Source organism: Neomonachus schauinslandi, chromosome 9, assembly GCF_002201575.2.
Source record: "Neomonachus schauinslandi chromosome 9, ASM220157v2, whole genome shotgun sequence".
NCBI lineage: Eukaryota > Metazoa > Chordata > Mammalia > Carnivora > Phocidae > Neomonachus > Neomonachus schauinslandi.
The window spans coordinates 39,327,893-39,346,537 of NC_058411.1; the positions used below are offsets into that span (position 1 = coordinate 39,327,893).

The 18,645-nt window shown below is 37.9% G+C and overlaps 1 protein-coding gene across 1 annotated transcript in view; it reads right to left on the bottom strand.

Moving 5' to 3' along the window:
• LRRC9 (leucine rich repeat containing 9) overlaps nt 1–18,645 on the bottom strand; it is a 111,067-nt gene that overhangs the window by 65,082 nt on the left and 27,340 nt on the right. The window contains exons 12-14 of the mRNA XM_044918226.1: nt 12,730–12,859; nt 10,511–10,633; nt 9,645–9,760 (exon numbers count right to left, since the gene is read on the bottom strand). Coding sequence (XP_044774161.1) covers nt 9,645–9,760; nt 10,511–10,633; nt 12,730–12,859 — 369 coding nt within the window. The remainder of the gene's footprint in view (nt 1–9,644; nt 9,761–10,510; nt 10,634–12,729; nt 12,860–18,645) is intronic.

Consider the following 18,645-nt stretch of genomic DNA (forward strand, 5'->3'; position numbering starts at 1 on the left):
TTATTGAGGAAATCTTCTAGAACATAGAATTTAAAAATGGAGGTATAAAATATGAGAGAAAAAATTAAAACACATGGAGGATCAATTCAGAATGTCCAACATTTAATGAATCAGGTTCCAGAGGGCTGAACAGAGAATGGAAGAGAAAAAATAATGAAGGAATTAAGAGAAGAAAATTTCCCAGAAGTGAAGAAAGAACTGAATCTTTAGATGGGAAGAGCTAATGAAGTGGGAAGCAGATGAATAATGGAGTAAGGTCTTTGCTGACATCAGTCACTGAAGAGTCACAACAGCCAGGACTGCCCACCTCTCGACTTCCTGGTTTTTTTTTAAAGATTTTATCCATTCATTTGACAGAGACACACAGCGAGAGAGGGAACACAAGCAGGGGGAGTGGAGAGGGAGAAGCAGCCTTCCCACGGAGCAGGGAGCCCAATGCGGGGCTTAATCCCAGGACCCTGGGATCATGACCCGAGCTGAAGGCAGACGCTCAATGACTGAGCCACCCAGGCGCCCCTCAACTTCTTGTTATTTGAGTCATTCTGTTTAATATTTGTCTAGGCTTCTGTGTCTTTTCGCTGAAAGCAAACTTGACTGAAACAGTCTCATTCATAATAACAATATAAAATATAAATGCCCAGAACTATACTTAACACCAACATAAAGAAAACTGTAAGAGAGGACTTGAGTAAATGGAATAACTTATCATGTTTCTGGTTGAGAGGCCCATTACTGCAAAAGTCAGTTCACCCCAAATTAACTTTTAAATTCAGTACAATCTCAACAAAATCCTAAAAAGATTTTGAAATAGAACTTAACAAGCTAAAAAAAAAAAAAAGAACAAGATGATTTTAAATTTTATTTGGAAGAGAAAGTGTTCAAGAATAGCCAAGAAAATTTTTTAAATTTTATTATGTTATGTTAGTCCATACAATACATCATTAGTTTTTGATGTAGTGATCCACGATTCATTGTTTTCATAAAACACCCAGTGCTCCATGCAGAAAATTTTTTAAAAGATGAGTGGGGGCAGAGGAAGGGAATTTGCCCTATAATGTATCAAAGCCTATTATCAAGGTTGTAATAACCAAAAAATATGATAGGGGTCCAAGATTAAATAAGAGGACCAGTGGAACAGAATAGAAAGATTATAAATAAACCTCTTATTTATGAAAATAATTTTAACAATAAAGAGGGTATCTCAAAATAGAGCAAAAAAGATGACGCTTGGTCAAGTAGCTATCCATTTTTTAAGGAAAAAATTATTTGATCCCCTTCTCTCACATGATATAAAATAATTTCCGGGGGGGGCGGAGCAAGATGGCGGAGGAGTAGGAGACCTGGATTTCGTCTGGTCTCAGGAATTCAGCTGGATAGGGATCAAACCATTCTGAACACCTACAAACTCAACAGGAGATCGAAGAAAAGAAGAGCAACAACTCTCTCATCAGAAAAGCGACCACTTTCTGGAAGGTAGGACGTGCGGAGAAGTGAATCCGAGGCGATATTCGGGAGGATAGACGGCGGGGGAGGGGCCTCCGGCGGCCGCTTCTGGCAAGTGATAGAGCCGCGGAGCACAAAATCGGAACTTTTAAGTCTGCTCCGCCGAGGGACGTCACTCTGGTGGCTAAGCGGGGGTGGAACCCTCCGGGACAGTGTGGTCTCAGGACCCACGGGGCCACAGAAAGACCGGGGGTGCCTGAGTGTGGCAGAGCTCCCAGGTATCAGAGCGGGGAAGCCGGCTGCAGAGGCGGAGCCCAGGCGCGGGCTCTCAGCTCGGGGTTGCCATAGACCGTGATCTGCGGCACAGTCGGGCCCCTGCTCCTCCAGCAGGGACCCAACAAGCGGCAGATCCGGGGAGACTCACCTTCCTCCCCTGGGAGGAGCCGCGCGGGAGCGCACCGCAGGGATCTGCTGGGTTTGGAGACTCCACCCGGGGTCGGGTGCCAGAGATAGAAACGCGCGGTCACAGGCCGGGTGAGCACGGAGTGCGGCTGGAGACCGGGGAGACGGGAGTGACTGACGGCTTTTCTCTGGGGGCTCACTGAGGAGCGGGACCCCGAGTTCTCGGCTCCTCCGCGGCGGAGATTGGGAGGCCGCCATTTTCACTCTCCGCCTCCAAAGCTGTACGGAAAGCTCGCAGGGAACAAAAGCCCCGGAGAGCAAACCCAAGCAGATTACTTAGCTGGGAGGGGGGCAAGGGCGGGGCAGTTCTGCCTCCGGCAGAGACGTTTGGAAACCACGGCAACAGGCCCCTCCCCAGAAGATCAGCGAGAACAGCCAGCCAAGACCAAGTTTACCCATCAATGAGAACGGTAGAACTCCAGCTCTAGGGGACTACTGCACATAGAATTCATGGCTTTTTTACCATGATTCTGTAGTCTTTCAAAGTTAATTTTTTTTTAACTGTCTTTTTTTCTTTTTTTTTCTTTTTGAATTTTTCTTTTTCCCTTTTTCAACCAACATCTTATCAATCCCTTTTTTTAAAAAAAAAACATTTTTATTTTTCTTTTTTAGAGTCATATTCTATCCCTTCATAGTAGTTACCCGTATTTTTGGCTTATATATATAAGTTGTTCTCTCTTTAAAATTTTGAGATAGTTTCTTCTAACAGATCAAAATATAGCCTAAATCTCTAGTATATGGTGTTTTCTATTCCCCTGCCTGCTCACATCCTCTCCCTTTTTTTTTCTTTTTTTAAAGCCTCTTCTTTCTTTTTTCAAACAACTTCTTATCAATTCCTTTTATAAAATTTTTTATAATTTCCATCTTTACAGTCATATTCCATCCCTTCATCATATCAACCCTTATTTTTGTACATATATAAGTTTTTCTTTCTTTAAAATTTTGGGAGGCACTTTCTTCTAAAAGACCAAAATACACCCCAAATCTAGTGTGTGGCACTGATCTATATACCAGCCTGATCATATTTGATCACATTCTGGTTTTTTTGTTGTTGTTGTTTTGTTATGTTTGTTTTTGTTTTTATCTTTATCTTTTTCTTTTTTCTCTCTTTCCCTTTCTTTTCCCACTGCTTCAGGTTTTTTCTCATTTGTTTAGAGTATATTTTCTGGGGACATTGTTACTCTGCTAGCATTTTGTTCTCTCATTAATCTATTCTCCTCTGCACAAAATGACAAGACGGAAAAAATCACCTCAACAAAAAGAACAAGAGGTAGTACCGACTGCCAGGGACCTACTCAATACGGACATTAGTATGATGTCAGATCTAGAGTTCAGAATCATCACTTTAAAGATACTAGCTGGGCTTGAAAAAAATATGGAAGTTATTAGAGAAACCCTTTCTGGAGAAGTAAAAGAACTAAAATCCAACCAAGTAGAAATCAAAAAGGCTATTAACGAGGTGCAATCAAAAATGGGGGCGCTAACTGCTAGAATAAATGAGGCAGAAGAGAGAATCAGTAATATAGAAGATGAAATGATGGAAAATAAAGAAGCTGAGAAAAAGAGAGATAAACAACTACTGGATCACGAGGGCAGAATTCGAGAGATAAGCGATACCATAAGACGAAACAACATTAGAATAATTGGGATCCCAGAAGAAGAAGAAAGAGAGAGAGGGGCAGAAGGTATAATGGAGCAAATTATAGCAGAGAACTTCCCTGATTTGGGGAAGGAAACAGGCATCAAAATCCAGGAAGCACAAAGAACCCCTCTCAAAATCAATAAAAATAGGTCAACACCCCGACATCTAATAGTAAAACTTACGAGTCTCATAGACAAAGAGAAAATCCTGAAAGCAGCTCGGGAGAAGAGATATGTAACCTACAAGGGTAGAAACATTAGATTGGCAACAGACCTATCCACAGAGACCTGGCAGGCCAGAAAGGACTGGCAGGATATATTCAGAGCACTAAATGAGAAAAATATGCAGCCAAGAATACTATATCCAGCTAGGCTGTCATTGAAAATTGAAGGAGAGATAAAAAGCTTCCAGGACAAACAAAAACTAAAGGAATTTGCAAACACAAAACCAGCCCTACAGGAAATCTTGAAAGGGGTCCTCTAAGCAAAGAGAGAGCCTAAAAGCAACATAGACCAAAAAGGAACACAGACAATATACAGTAACAGTCACCTTACAGGCAATACAATGGCACTAAATTCCTATCTTTCAATAGTTACCCTGAATGTAAATGGGCTCAATGCCCCAATCAAAAGACACAGGCTATCAGACTGGATTAAAAAACAAGACCCATCGATATGCTGTCTGCAAGAGACTCATTTTCGACCCAAAGACAGCCCCAGATTGAAAGTGAGGGGGTGGAAAACCATTTACCATGCTAATGGACACCAAAAGAAAGCTGGGGTGGCAATCCTTATATCAGACAAATTAGATTTTAAGCCAAGGACTGTAATAAGAGATGAGGAAGGACACTATATCATACTTAAAGGATCTATCCAACAAGAAGATCTAACAATTGTAAATATCTATGCCCCTAACATGGGAGCAGCCAATTACATAAGCCAATTAATAACAAAAGCAAAGAAACACATCGACAACAATACAATAATAGTGGGGGACTTTAACACCCCCCTCACTGAAATGGACAGATCGTCTAAGCAAAAGATCAACAAGGAAATAAAGACTTTAAATGACACACTGGACCAAATGGACTTTACAGACATATTCAGAACATTCCACCCCAAAGCAACGGAATACACATTCTTCTCTAGTGCCCATGGAACATTCTCCAGAATAGATCACATCCTAGGTCATAAATCAGGTCTCAACCGGTACCAAAAGATTGGAATCATTCCCTGCCTATTTTCAGACCACAATGCTTTGAAACTAGAGCTCAATCACAAGACAAAAGTCAGAAAGAACTCAAATACATGGAGGCTAAAGAGCATCCTACTGAAGAATGAATGGGTCAACCAGGAAATTAAAGAAGAATTAAAAAAATACATGGAAACCAATGAAAATGAAAACACAACTATTCAAAATCTTTGGGATGCAGCAAAGGCAGTCCTAAGAGGAAAGTATATAGCAATACAAGCCTTTCTCAAGAAGCAAGAAAGGTCTCAAGTACACAACCTAACCCTACACCTAAAGGAGCTGGAGAAAGAACAGCAAGTAAAGCCTAAACCCAGCAGGAGAAGAGAAATCATAAAGATCAGAGCAGAAATCAATGAAATAGAAACTAAAAGAACAGTAGAACAGATCAACGAAACTAGGAGCTGGTTCTTTGAAAGAATTAACAAGATTGATAAACCCCTGGCCAGACTTATCAAAAAGAGAAGAGAAATGACCCAAATCAACAAAATCATGAATGAAAGAGGAGAGATCACAACCAACACCAAAGAAATACAATTATAAGAACATATTATGAGCAACTCTATGCCAGCAAATTAAATAACCTGGAAGAAATGGATGCATTCCTAGAGATGTACCAACTACCAAAACTGAACCAGGATGAAATAGAAAACCTGAACAGACCTATAACCACTAAGGAAATTGAAGCAGTCATCAAAAATCTCCCAAAAAACAAAAGCCCAGGGCCAGATGGCTTCCCAGGGGAATTCTACCAAACATTTCAAGAAGAATTAATACCTATTCTTCTGAAACTGTTCCAAAAAATAGAAATGGAAGGAAAACTTCCAAACTCATTTTATGAGGCCAGCATTACCTTGATCCCAAAACCAGACAAAGACCCCATCAAAAAGGAGAATTACAGACCAATATCCCTGATGAACATGGATGCAAAAATTCTCACCAAAATACTAGCCAATAGGATCCAACAGTACATTAAAAGGATTATTCACCATGACCAAGTGGGATTTATCCCTGGGCTGCAAGGTTGGTTCAACATCCGCAAATCAATCAATGTGATACAATACATTAACAAAAGAAAGAACAAGAATCATATGATCCTCTCAATAGATGCAGAAAAAGCATTTGACAAAGTACAGCATCCTTTCTTGATCAAAACTCTTCAGAGTATAGGGATCGAGGGTGCATACCTCAATATCATAAAAGCCATCTATGAAAAACCTACAGCGAATATCATTCTCAATGGGGAAAAACTGAGAGCTTTCCCCCTAAGGTCAGGAACGCGGCAGGGATGTCCACTATCACCACTGCTATTCAACATAGTATTGGAAGTCCTAGCCACAGCAATCAGACAACAAAAAGAAATCAAAGGCATCCAAATTGGCAAGGAAGAAGTCAAACTCTCACTCTTTGCAGATGATATGATACTTTATGTGGAAAACCCCAAAGACTCCACCCCAAAACTGCTAGAACTCATACAGGAATTCAGTAAAGTGGCAGGATATAAAATCAATGCACAGAAGTCAGTGGCATTCCTATACACCAACAACAAGACAGAAGAAAGAGAAATTAAGGAGTCGATCCCATTTACAATTGCACCCAAAACCATAAGATACCTAGGAATAAATCTAACCAAAGAGACAAAGGATCTGTACTCAGAAAACTATAAAATACTCATGAAAGAAATTGAGGAAGACACAAAGAAATGGAAAAACGTTCCATGCTCATGGATTGGAAGAACAAATATTGTGAAGATGTCAATGCTATGTAGAGCAATCTACACATTCAATGCAATCCCCATCAAAATACCATCCACTTTTTTCAAAGAAATGGAACAAATAATCCTAAAATTTGTATGGAACCAGAAAAGACCCCGCATAGCCAGAGGAATGTTGAAAAAGAAAAGCAAAGCCGGCGGCATCACAATTCCGGACTTCCAGCTCTATTACAAAGCTGTCATCATCAAGACAGCATGGTACTGGCACAAAAACAGACACATAGATCAATGGAACAGAATAGAGAGCCCAGAAATGGACCCTCAACTCTATGGTCAACTCATCTTTGACAAAGCAGGAAAGAATGTCCAATGGAACAAAGACAGTCTCTTCAAAAAATGGTGTTGGGAAAATTGGATAGCCACATGCAGAAGAATGAAACTGGACCATTTCCTTACACCACACACAAAAATAGACTCCAAATGGTTGAAAGACCTCAATGTGAGACAGGAGGCCATCAAAATTCTAAAGGAGAACACAGGCAGCAACCTCTTTGACCTCAGCCGAAGCAACTTCTTCCTAGAAACATCGCCAAAGGCAAGGGAGGCAAGGGCAAAAATGAACTATTGGGACTTCATCAAGATAAAAAGCTTTTGCAAAGCAAAGGAAACAGTGAACAAAACCAAAAGACAACCGACAGAATGGGAGAAGATATTTGCAAATGACATATCAGATAAAGGGCTAGTATCCAAAATCTATAAAGAACTCATCAAACTCAACACCCAAAGAACAAAGAATCCAATCAAGAAATGGGCAGAAGACATGAACAGACATTTTTCCAAAGAAGACATCCAAATGGCCAACAGACACATGAAAAAGTGCTCAATATCGCTCGGCATCAGGGAACTCCAAATCAAAACCTCAATGAGATACCACCTCACACCAGTCAGAATGGCTAAAATTAACAAGTCAGGAAACGACAGATGTTGGCGGGGATGCGGAGAAAGGGGAACCCTCCTACACTGTTGGTGGGAATGCAAGCTGGTGCAGCCACTCTGGAAAACTGTATGGAGGTTCCTCAAAAAGTTGAAAATAGAGCTACCATATGATCCAGCAATTGCACTACTGGGTATTTACCCCAAAGATACAAAAGCAGGGGTCCGAAGGGGTACGTGCACCCCGATGTTTATAGCAGCAATGTCCACAATAGCCAAACTGTGGAAAGAGCCAAGATGTCCATCAACAGATGAATGGATAAAGAAGAGGTGGTATATATATACAATGGAATATTATGCAGCCATCAAAAGGAATGAGATCTTGCCATTTGCAACGACGTGGATGGAACTGGAGGGTATTATGTTGAGTGAAATAAGTCAAACAGAGAAAGACATGTATCATATGATCTCACTGATATGAGGAATTCTTAATCTCAGGAAACAAACTGAGGGTTGCTGGAGTGGGGGGTGGGGTGGGAAGGATGGGGTGACTGGGTGATAGACACTGGGGAGGGTATGTGCTCTGGTAAGCGCTGTGAATTGTGCAAGACTGTTGAATCTCAGATCTGTACCTCTGAAACAAATAATGCAATATATGTTAAGAAAAAAAAAAAAAAAGAAGAAGGTGGTAGCGGGAGGGGAAGAATGAAGCGGGGGAAATCGGAGGGGTAGACGAACCATGAGAGATGATGGACTCTGAAAAACAAACTGAGGGTTCTAGAGGGGAGGGGGGTGGGAGGATGGGTTAGCCTGGTGGTGGGTATTGAGGAGGGCACATTCTGCATGGAGCACTGGGTGTTATGCACAAACAATGAATCATGGAACACTTCATCTAAAACTAATGATGTAATGTATGGGGATTAACATAAGAATAAAAAAAAAAAATTTCCAGATGGGCTTTAAAAAAGTTGAAAGCTAAAGAGCTAATCTATATAAGTATTGGAAGAAAATAAAGAAGACTATTTATATAAGCCTTCTGAAATGAGACATAAAACTCAGACTCTGTAACAGAAAAGATGGAGAGATCTGACCTCTTAAAAATGAACAAGTAAATTACAAATTAAAATGACAAGTAAGGTTTTTGCTAGAAATAAATTTAAAAGATAAGTGACAGAAAATGTTTGCAACATATAAGACAAAGGATTAATATCCAAGAATGCATATAAGGGTTTTCCAATCAATATGAAGAAGATAAGAGTCCAATAGAAAATAGTTAAAGGATATAACAGGTAGTTTATAAGACTAAATAATCCATAAGTATATGAAAGAATAAAGTTTCTTTTTCTTGCCCATCAGAATGGAAATGTAAAAGATTGATAATATCTTGTTTTGGTAAAGATGCAAGGAAACAAGCACTGTCACATACTGTTGGAAATTTGTAGAATGGCCAAGCCTTTGTGGAGAATACTGGCAAAATCTACCAAAATTTAATATGTGTATATCCTTTGACTATCCAAATCTTTTACAAATCTATTCTGCAGAGAAACTTCCATATTTGTATAAAGATGCAGCTATAATGATATTCAATGAAGCACTGTTTTAAATAGTAAGAAAACTCGAAACAACCTGTATGTTTCATCCACAGAGGAATAGTCAAATAAATCAGAGTATTACTGGATAGTATGCAGCCACCAAAAGAATGAAGTATAAACCTATATGTACTGAAGTAGAAATATGTCCAAAACATATTGTTAGAGGCAAAAAAAAAATCACAAAATACTTAGGTTTTGATTCTACTATGTAAAATGGTATATGTTGTTATATATGTAAATACATAGAAAAAAAGATTGAAAGCAAACCCACAAAGCCATTAACAGTGGATTTCTGCATGAAAGGGAGTGGTGCCGGGGTTGAAGTGAAATCAAATTTTCATGTTTATTATATATTCTTCAATGTAGTTTGAATATTTTTCAGTGAGACTACAGCCACATATTACTCAGATAATATATTTGTGCATATAAAAACATTTAGGTGTCATAATGATTTGTTTTAAAAATTAAACCCTTCACTGAATAACCATTATATATATATGTTTATGTATAAATATGTATGTTTAATATAAACTTGACATTACATTATTAGACTTCAAATTACTGTTGTGTTCTTATTTAAGGAATTCCATTTTTAAAAATACATCCATACCACTGTAATATACTCAAATTCAACAATGTATTCTGGCAAAACAAGGTCATGATCAAAGACAAACCACTTGCACTGCCGAATGCTGCAATCACAGTTTCTTTGTCCCATGACAGAATCTAGAGTAAAATCAAAAACAAAACAAAATACTCTTCAAAATGAAATATACTTTTTTCATTATTTACACAGATTAATAAACAATAAACTCAGTAAGTTCCAACTACCATGTTATTAAGAGTGTTTTATTTCTTATATTTTTCCACCCCTCCTAGACAGTTTCTTAATTCTAGAAATACTTACTAGTCACCCTTTCACTACTTAGACTAGTAGGATTTAATTTTATTCATGTCCTTTTCCTTTTCATACTTCTCCATTTTTTCTATTCAGTGTGTGGCCATATATTTTTGACATGTATTACTCAAAAACCTTTGTTATTAAAAGGGAGTGGGTTTTTCATCTTTTGAAATACATATAATATACATGAAATACACAGACTAAAAATGAAATATATATTATATATGAGATACATAAAATATATATGTATTATATAATATATATGTATATAATATACATATATGAAACATAATATATAGTATATACACATAATATATATGAAATACAGATAACAATATGTATGGGTGTGTAAATATAAAATAAAAGTTTACAAAATAAAAATCTACACATACACATATATAAATGTCATTGAAGTAGGGAACAGAAAAATAGAAGCTCACTAGTAGCTAGCAAAGGATTTTTTAGAAAAGTTTACAAACTTTGTTAGATAGAGGTTAAACTCCACACATCTGTATTAAATACAAACATTTTGTATTCAGGAAAATTAAAGCACATTTCTCTTATGGCAGACATACTTAGTATGTATTTTCGAGGAACGAATACTGAATTAACCATTGGATAGTTAGCTTGATTGATGGAGTCCTGTTCATGAGCCTGAACACTCTGGCCAAGGAAGACCTTTGTAATGAGGAGGATGCCTAAATATGAATAAAAAATCATTTTAACACTAATTCATTTTGGTAACTTTCCCATATCACTTTCTTTATTAGTCCCAGACCTGACTATATGTTCTGTAAGGGGAGAAATCCTGGGTACCTTGTTTGCCATTGTACAGCAAAACAGAAGCTCACTAAATATTTGTTGACCAAATGTGATTATAGCAAGCAAAACTTTACAGAAAAGGAAGAAGGAAAGAAAATAATAAGTTTTTTTATTAAGTAATTTAAAGTAAGAAAATGGTTGTTGTTGTTATTAACTGGGTAAAAATTCATTTCTGTATCATCAGCACCTAGCATATAGCTTAGATCATAAGAGGCACTGAATACATGTTTACTGAATGGATAAACATTTCTTTTCCCTTTAGATTCCTAAGGGATCTTTGGATTCACTCAATCGTAAGGATCTCTAGGGGTCACTGAATCCTATAAAGTAACTTGTAATCACTAGGCATAAAACATTTAGAAGACTTTTTTTTTTTTTTTTACTATGTACGAGTTATAAAATGCAAATTGAGAGAACCTAATTGTTTTGGGAAACATATTTCAGAAGGATCTAGAAAAACATCATGAGGTGTTTCTTAAGATGGGAATAGAGGAGAATGAGCAAAGAAGCATATGGTTTTTTCAAATAAGGAGTTCTTTCTAGATTCAATAATTTTAATTTTCTGATTTTTATTAACTGAATGAAAGACTGCAAAACACATGTAGTTCAACATGAATAACCTTAGCAGAGCTATTGTCTGGAACCTAGAATATTATTGTTATAGACTTAAGTTAATGAAATTTCTGACTGCCCAGTCTTCACTAGGTTGAACAGTGGAGACCAAAGGTGTCCCTTACTCTCTGACCCAGTCAGTTCTCCTTATTATATATTCTTTGGTCATATGCACTAATATTTCATCTTGTAGCTCTTATGGAATTTGTAATTTTACATTTATTTGTGTGATTATTAATGTTTGTCAGTACTATAAAGGAGCACTGTGTCTAGTTTGCACATACTGTATCCCTATCCCCTACCGGGTGCCTAACACGCAGTAAACATTCCATAATACTGGTGGAAGTGAAGAATGAACAGTGGGAGGGTGAGGTAAGAGGACCTGATGAGCTGGTTTTTTCCCCAATCTGTGGTTACCAGGGAACCTCTCCCACAAGTATCCTACAAATTGGCGCATATGCTTTTATTTATCTATCTATATTCAAGATGCAAATAAAGTACTGCTCGCTGTGAATAAATGAAAATACCAAAAGTTTATCTTCTATGAGGCAATTTATAAAGCAATCTATACACTTCACAGTTTGTCTTCAGCCAGTTTTAGATTTACAACCAGGTTTTCTTATCTTCTTTTTTTTTTTTTAGATTTTATTTATTTGACAGAGAGAGAGCGCGAGCGGGGGGGGGGGGGGGAGAAGCAGAGGGAGAAGCAGGCTCCCCGCTGAGCAAGGAGCCCAATGCGGGACTCAATCCCAGGACCCCAAGATCATGACTCGAGCCGAAGGCAGACGCTTAACCAACTGAGCCACCCAAGCGCCCCAGGTTTTCTTATCTTCTATTACAATGACTAAGGACAAATAAGGCCTGCCTTCCCGAGTGCTTGGTATGATGATTATTGCATAATTGGGCCAGGTTCTCTTTTCTCTTTCCTGTGAATTTGGGGTGTGGTGTGTGTGGCATGCATATATATTGAGTTTGTTTTTAGGACACAAGTTAATGAAAAAAGGAGACTGAGAGAGAGGAGCTAAGGTGGCAATGTAGTAGGAGGACCCTAGGCTCATCATGTCTCTCCAGTGAACAAAGCAGACTGTGAAAAGTGCTTGTTCCATATAAATTAGCTTAAATATGAGTAACAAACGAGTCCCATCCTATTAATGTTGACACAATAATCAGTAAATATTTGTTCACAACTTGACTGAAGTAATAGATCAGGAAGTCATATATCACTACAGTGATAAATACTAAGTAAAACAGTTTTTAGAAAATCTTCCTGATTGATAAAACCAAGTATTAAAAATGTTATGAAAATAATTAATGAAGACTTTGAACTAAAAAGTTCAGAAATTCAGTGTATTTATAATACCATGCCTGAAGAGCTCATTCTCAAGAGAGTTCTTCTCGTTTTTGTACTTTTGCTGTAACAATTCAATTCTGGGACACTCACACATACTGAGGCTGTTAGCAAGAATCACAGCTTCTTTTCTGAGGGGCAGCTGTAAAGAAAAAACAAAGTCTGAGTATTTTTATAAAACTGACAGTACTTCAGCTTCAATACAGATGGTTTACTGGTTTACGTTTGTGGGTCTGGGCAAAGATAAGTCAGGCTAGATTTGCTGAAAAGTAGACAACCTTCAGGTGCAATTTCATTGGGTAAGGCCATGTGTATATTTTAAATTTACATGCAGACAGGTTTATGAAAAGTGACACAGAATGATATTTGTTCCTGTAAAAGCAGCCAGAGTCAAGACTGACAACACTGTGGGTGAAGGAGCTGTAGTTTTACACATTTTCAAGAATACTCCACAAGTAATTGTGCAAATTCCAAAAAGAAAATCCTGTGTGACATTATATCAGTGAAGGTTCTTATTTAGATATGATATATACATAGATATGATAGATACATATAGATTTGGATATATAAATAAAGATTTGGTATAATAGTGTTTTTGGTTTAATAATCTACGCTGCTTTCCAGATACATCTCATCGTGCTAATGCATTGAAATCTTGGTTTGCACTGTGACTAGATATCCTTCTTGAAGTGTTTTATCAGAAATATAGTACTACAGTAAAATTCATGTTACTTCCTGTGAAAGCAGTTCTGAAAAGCGAATAAAATATTTTTTAGTAGTAGAAACCTTAGAGCTAAGAGAGATTATACAATCTATCCAAGGACAGAAGTAGAAATTAGCGAAGTCATGATTTGAACTCAGGTCTGCTCCTCCTTGTCACTCTCTCAGTTTTGACATTATTACTAGTTTAATATTAGTAGCCAATTTATCTAAAAATATATGTTTTCTATAAATGCTGAATTGCTTAGAATTTGCTTCAATATTTCTTATTGAAACCTGTTATCCAAAGAGATTTAAAAAATAAATAAATCCTAGGGGCACCTGGGTGGCTCAGTCATTAGCGCCTGCCTTTGGCTCAGGTCATGATCCTGGGTCCTGGGATCAAGCCCCACATCGGGCTCCCTGCTCCGCGGGAAGCCTGCTTCTCCCTCTCCCACTCCTCCTGCTTGTGTTCCCTCTCTCGCTGTGTCTCTCTCTGTCTAATAAATAAAATCTTTAAAATAAATAAATAAATAAATAAATACTAAAATGTGGCTCATGTTACTATAAATTCCACATCCCAGTAAATAGAACCTTCTCAGATTTCCAGTGAACATCACTAAATATCCATTAGATACAAGCTATGTGCCTGGCATTATGCAGTGATAGCATGGTCTTGGCCATCAAATAACAGAGGGAAAGATCGTGAAGAGAGCACAGGCAGTAATCTTTCTGACATCGGCTGTAGCAGCATTTTTCTAGATATGCCTCCTGAGGCAAGGGAAATAAAAGAAAAAATAAACTGTCAGGACTACATGAGAACAAAATGTTTCAGCACAGCAAAGGAAAGAATCAACAGAACAAAAAAGCAACCTACTAAATGAGAGGATATTTGCAAATGATATATCCAATAAAGGGTTAGTATCCAAAATATATAAAGAACTTATAAAACTCAATACCTAAAAAGCAAATAATCAATTAAAAAATGGGCAGAAGACATGGACAGACATTTCTCCAAACAGACATACAGATGACCAAAAGACACATGAAAAGATGTTCAACATCACTGATTATCAGGGAAATGCAAATCAAAACCTCAATGAGAAATCACCTCACACCTGCCAGAATGGCTAAAATAAAACACATGAAACAACAAGTGTTGGTGAGGATGTGGAGAAACAGGAACTCTTGTGCTGTTTGGATGGAATGCAAACTGGTGTAGCCAGTGTGGAAAACAGTATGGAGGTTCCTCAAAAAGTTAAACATAGAACTTCCCTATGATCCAGTAATCACACTACTAAGTATTTACACACAAGAAACAAAAACACTAATCAAAATGAGTCATGCACCCCCATGTTTATTGCAGCATTATTTATAATAGCCAAATTATAAAAGCAGCCCAAGTGTCCATCGATAGATGAATGGATAAAGATATATATATATTATATATATATGCATATATACATGTGGTATATATGCACAATGGAATATTATTCAGCCACAAAAAGGAATGAAATCTTGCCATTTGCAACAACATGGATGTAGCTAGAGACTATTATGCTAAGTGAAATAAGTGCGTCAGAGGAAGACAAACACCATATAATTTCACTCATATGTGGAATTTAAGAAACAAAATAAACAGCAGAGGAAAAGAGAGAAAAGAAACAGACTCTTAACTATAGAGAACAAACTGATAGTTACCAGAGAGAAGGTAAGTGGGGGGATGGGGGAAATAGGGAATGGGGATTAAAGAGTACACTAAATTATTATGATGAAAAAAATGATTTAAAAAATAGAATCAGAAAATGTAAAAAAAAAAAAAGAAGAAGAGGGGAAGACAGAAACTATACCCAGTAATTAAAAATAAAAACCATCACAAGATATGTCAAATAAGATCTCCTTTTTTCCCTTTTTTTTAGGTGGGGAAGGGGCAGAGGGAGAGGGAGAAAGAGAATCTCAAGCAGACTCCCCGCCCAGCTTGAAGCCTGATGTGGGGCTTGATAGGGCTCAAGTGGGGCTTGATCTCACAACCCTGAGATCATGACCTGAGCTGAAGTCAAGAGTTGGAGCCTTAACCAACTGAGCCACCTAGGCGCCCTACTTTTTTAAATGAAATGATTAAGAATGAGTTTGTAGAGGTTAAGGGATCAGTGCTAGGCTTTGAAGATTAGACATAATTCCAATAATCAGAAATTTTAAAGGAAAGTCTTTTTAAGAGGAGAGCATATGAAGGTATAGAAACAGATTGTTATCTACCCATCTATTCAACTATCCATCATACATGAATCAGATTTCCACTAAGAAAGTCCCTGCCCTCAAGGACTTGTAGAGAAATGCACACACAATTGCGTTTCAACATAACATGCTACAATAAAATTCTCAACTGCCACTGATTGCCACTTAACCAGCTTCCATTTAACCAGTTCACAGGATTAAGCAGTATTTTCCATCCTTTCTAGAACCTACAGTATGGTGACAGTTCAAGGATAAGAGGGTACTTTAAAAAATACTGATGTACTAGCATAGGGAATTAGTCAATAATATTGTTAATAACATTGTATGGTGACAGATGGTAACTACACTAGTCGAGGTGAGCACTGAGTAATGTATAGAATTGTTGAATCACTATATTGTACACCTGAAACTAATATAACATTGTATGTCAACTCTATTTCAGTAATAAAATTTTTTTTAAAAACTGATGTACTTCTATTCCATGCAGCTGTGTTGCGTGCTTACGAAAAGTCAATAGTGTTCCTAAACTTTTTTTATACCAGTTGTATTGGTTATTGAAATTATACACATTAAATAAAACAATGAACTATGAGAAAGAGAGTTGTTTCCATGAAAAATAAGTGGAAAGCTTTTGTAAGACTGCAGAGAGAGTAATCATTAAAAGCTTCTCTTAAAGCATGTGTAGGTGAGGCAAACACAAAAGTTTGGTGGTGGCTGGGAGGATCATACAAACTATAAAACTAGATTGATTTTTGCACTCAAGTTGCTTTGCAAGAATCTTTAAGTTCATGCTCGACTTTAAAGAAACTGAAACTAGTATGTAATATGGTTGTGGCCTGATGTAAGAAAGACTATCAGGAGTTCCAACCTCATATCAAAGGCTTTGGCCCTACATACAAAGAAAGACAAATGATGGGACACCTGGGTAGTTTAGTTAGTTAAGTGTCTGCCTTCGACTCAGGTCATGATCTCAGGGTCCTGGGATCGAGTCCCGCGTTGGGCTCCCTGCTCAGTGGAGAGTCTGCTTCTCCCTCTCCCTATGTCCCTCCCTTCTCCCCGCCCCCCTCCCCCCACCCCGGCTTGTGCTCTCTTGCTCTTTCTCTCAAGTAAATAAATAAAATCTTAAAAAAAAAAAACAAATGAAATGGAAGTTTATAGGTTTTCAAAAAATTTTCTTTTTTAAATTTTAAGTAAACTCTACTCCATACGAGGCTCAAACTCATGACCCTGAGATCAAGAGTCGCATGCTCGCCCAACTGAACCAGCCAGGCATCCCTGTCAGTTTATATGTTTTAAGTTTGCTAAAGGGGTGCTCGCTTTGGCAGCACATATATTAAGTTTGCTAAAGAGTTCTTTAAGTAAATAATTTGTTTATAGTTCTCCATATTAACTGACTTTTTTATAAACCTGTAAACTGTTTGAGAACTCAGGAAAGGCTGAAACTTGTAAGTTTGCCATAGGGGAAAAGCAGGAAAGAGCAAAGGGAGGCATGGCACTGAGGTGTGTTTAGGAGAATCATAAGAAAAGTACATACTTCCTTTGGGATATCTGTTATATTTGGTAATAGGGAGTTAGGTTGAAGCTAGATTTTGAGGGGCCTTAAAAGCCAGGCAGAGGGATTTGGATTTCATTATCATGAGTAACGGGCAGCTACTGAAAGATTTTCATCATTAAACAGTGTAGTGTGAGCTATGAAAATAACATTTTAGGAAAGATTAATTTGTACTGTTAAAGGTGGATGGAATAGAGAGGAAGACCAAGGGCAGCGTTGCCTACCAGGAAACTACTAGCAAAGATTAGAGGGATTTTTTTTTTTTTAATTAAGTAGGTTCCATGCCCAGCATGGAGCCCAATGCAGGGCTTGAACTCATGACCCTGAGATCAAGACCTGAGCTGAGATCAAGAGCCAGACACTTAACTGACTGAGCCACCCAGGCGGTTCTAAGTGTTGGAATGTTCTAAGTGGTGGCAGGCAATGGTAACAGTGAGGGAACGGAAGAATGCAAGTGATGCAAGGAAGAATCACTACAAATTGTAAATGATTAGCTATAGGGATAAAGGAAGAGGGAGAGGTCAGATATGATTTCAAGGCTTTGAACCCGGTCGGCGGAGAGAATGACAGCATTGTTAGTAGAAAAAAGACAAGAAGACGGGGAGAGTTGCTTATGGGCAACTCTTAGATATATTGTATAAGGAGACAAGGCAGATTAACCAGGTAGGAATGGCAGCTGTGGGTTTCACAGCAGAGATCAGGAGGCTGAGGATGTATATTTTGGAGAAAGCCAAAATGGAATAAATGATACTTTCTATGGCTATTGACCAAGTCCTTGGGTATCAAAGAGAATATATTATCTTCCCCCTGCCCTCCAGCCCTCTGCCTTACAAAGTCACTGCCAACCTAAGCCAAATTCATCTTTATTTTTTTTAAAGATTTTATTTATTTATTTGACAGAGAGAGACAGCGAGAGAGGGAACACAAGCAGGGGGAGTGGGAGAGGGAGAAGCAGGCTTCCCTTGGAGTAGGGAGCCCGATGTGGGGCTTGATCCCAGGACCCTGGGATCATGACCTGAGCCGAAGGCAGATGCTTAACGACTGAGCCACCCAGACACCCGCCAAATTCGTCTTCTAAACTGCTTATGCAGCTCATTTTTTTTAGTCTTATCCCATCTCTTAAATGATGTAGTACATAAATATTTATCTTTACTCCTTGCATGCACATCATGGCATAAAAATCTAGTTTATCAGATCTATGTGCTACACAGTGATTTTTCTAGCCAATTATGTTCCCCCGTTTCTAAGATTTTAACAACGAGAGTAACTGATAGTGTGTGGAGAAAAAAGGGCAGATTAGTGAACCTCAATCTTGTGGTATTCTCATGTTTAGAGGGAAGGGGAGGAATAAAAAGAAAACAAAGGCAGGACAATCAGCAAAATAGGAAGATAACAATAGTGTAATATCGTGGATGCCAAAGGAGAGTTTCAAAAAGGAAAGA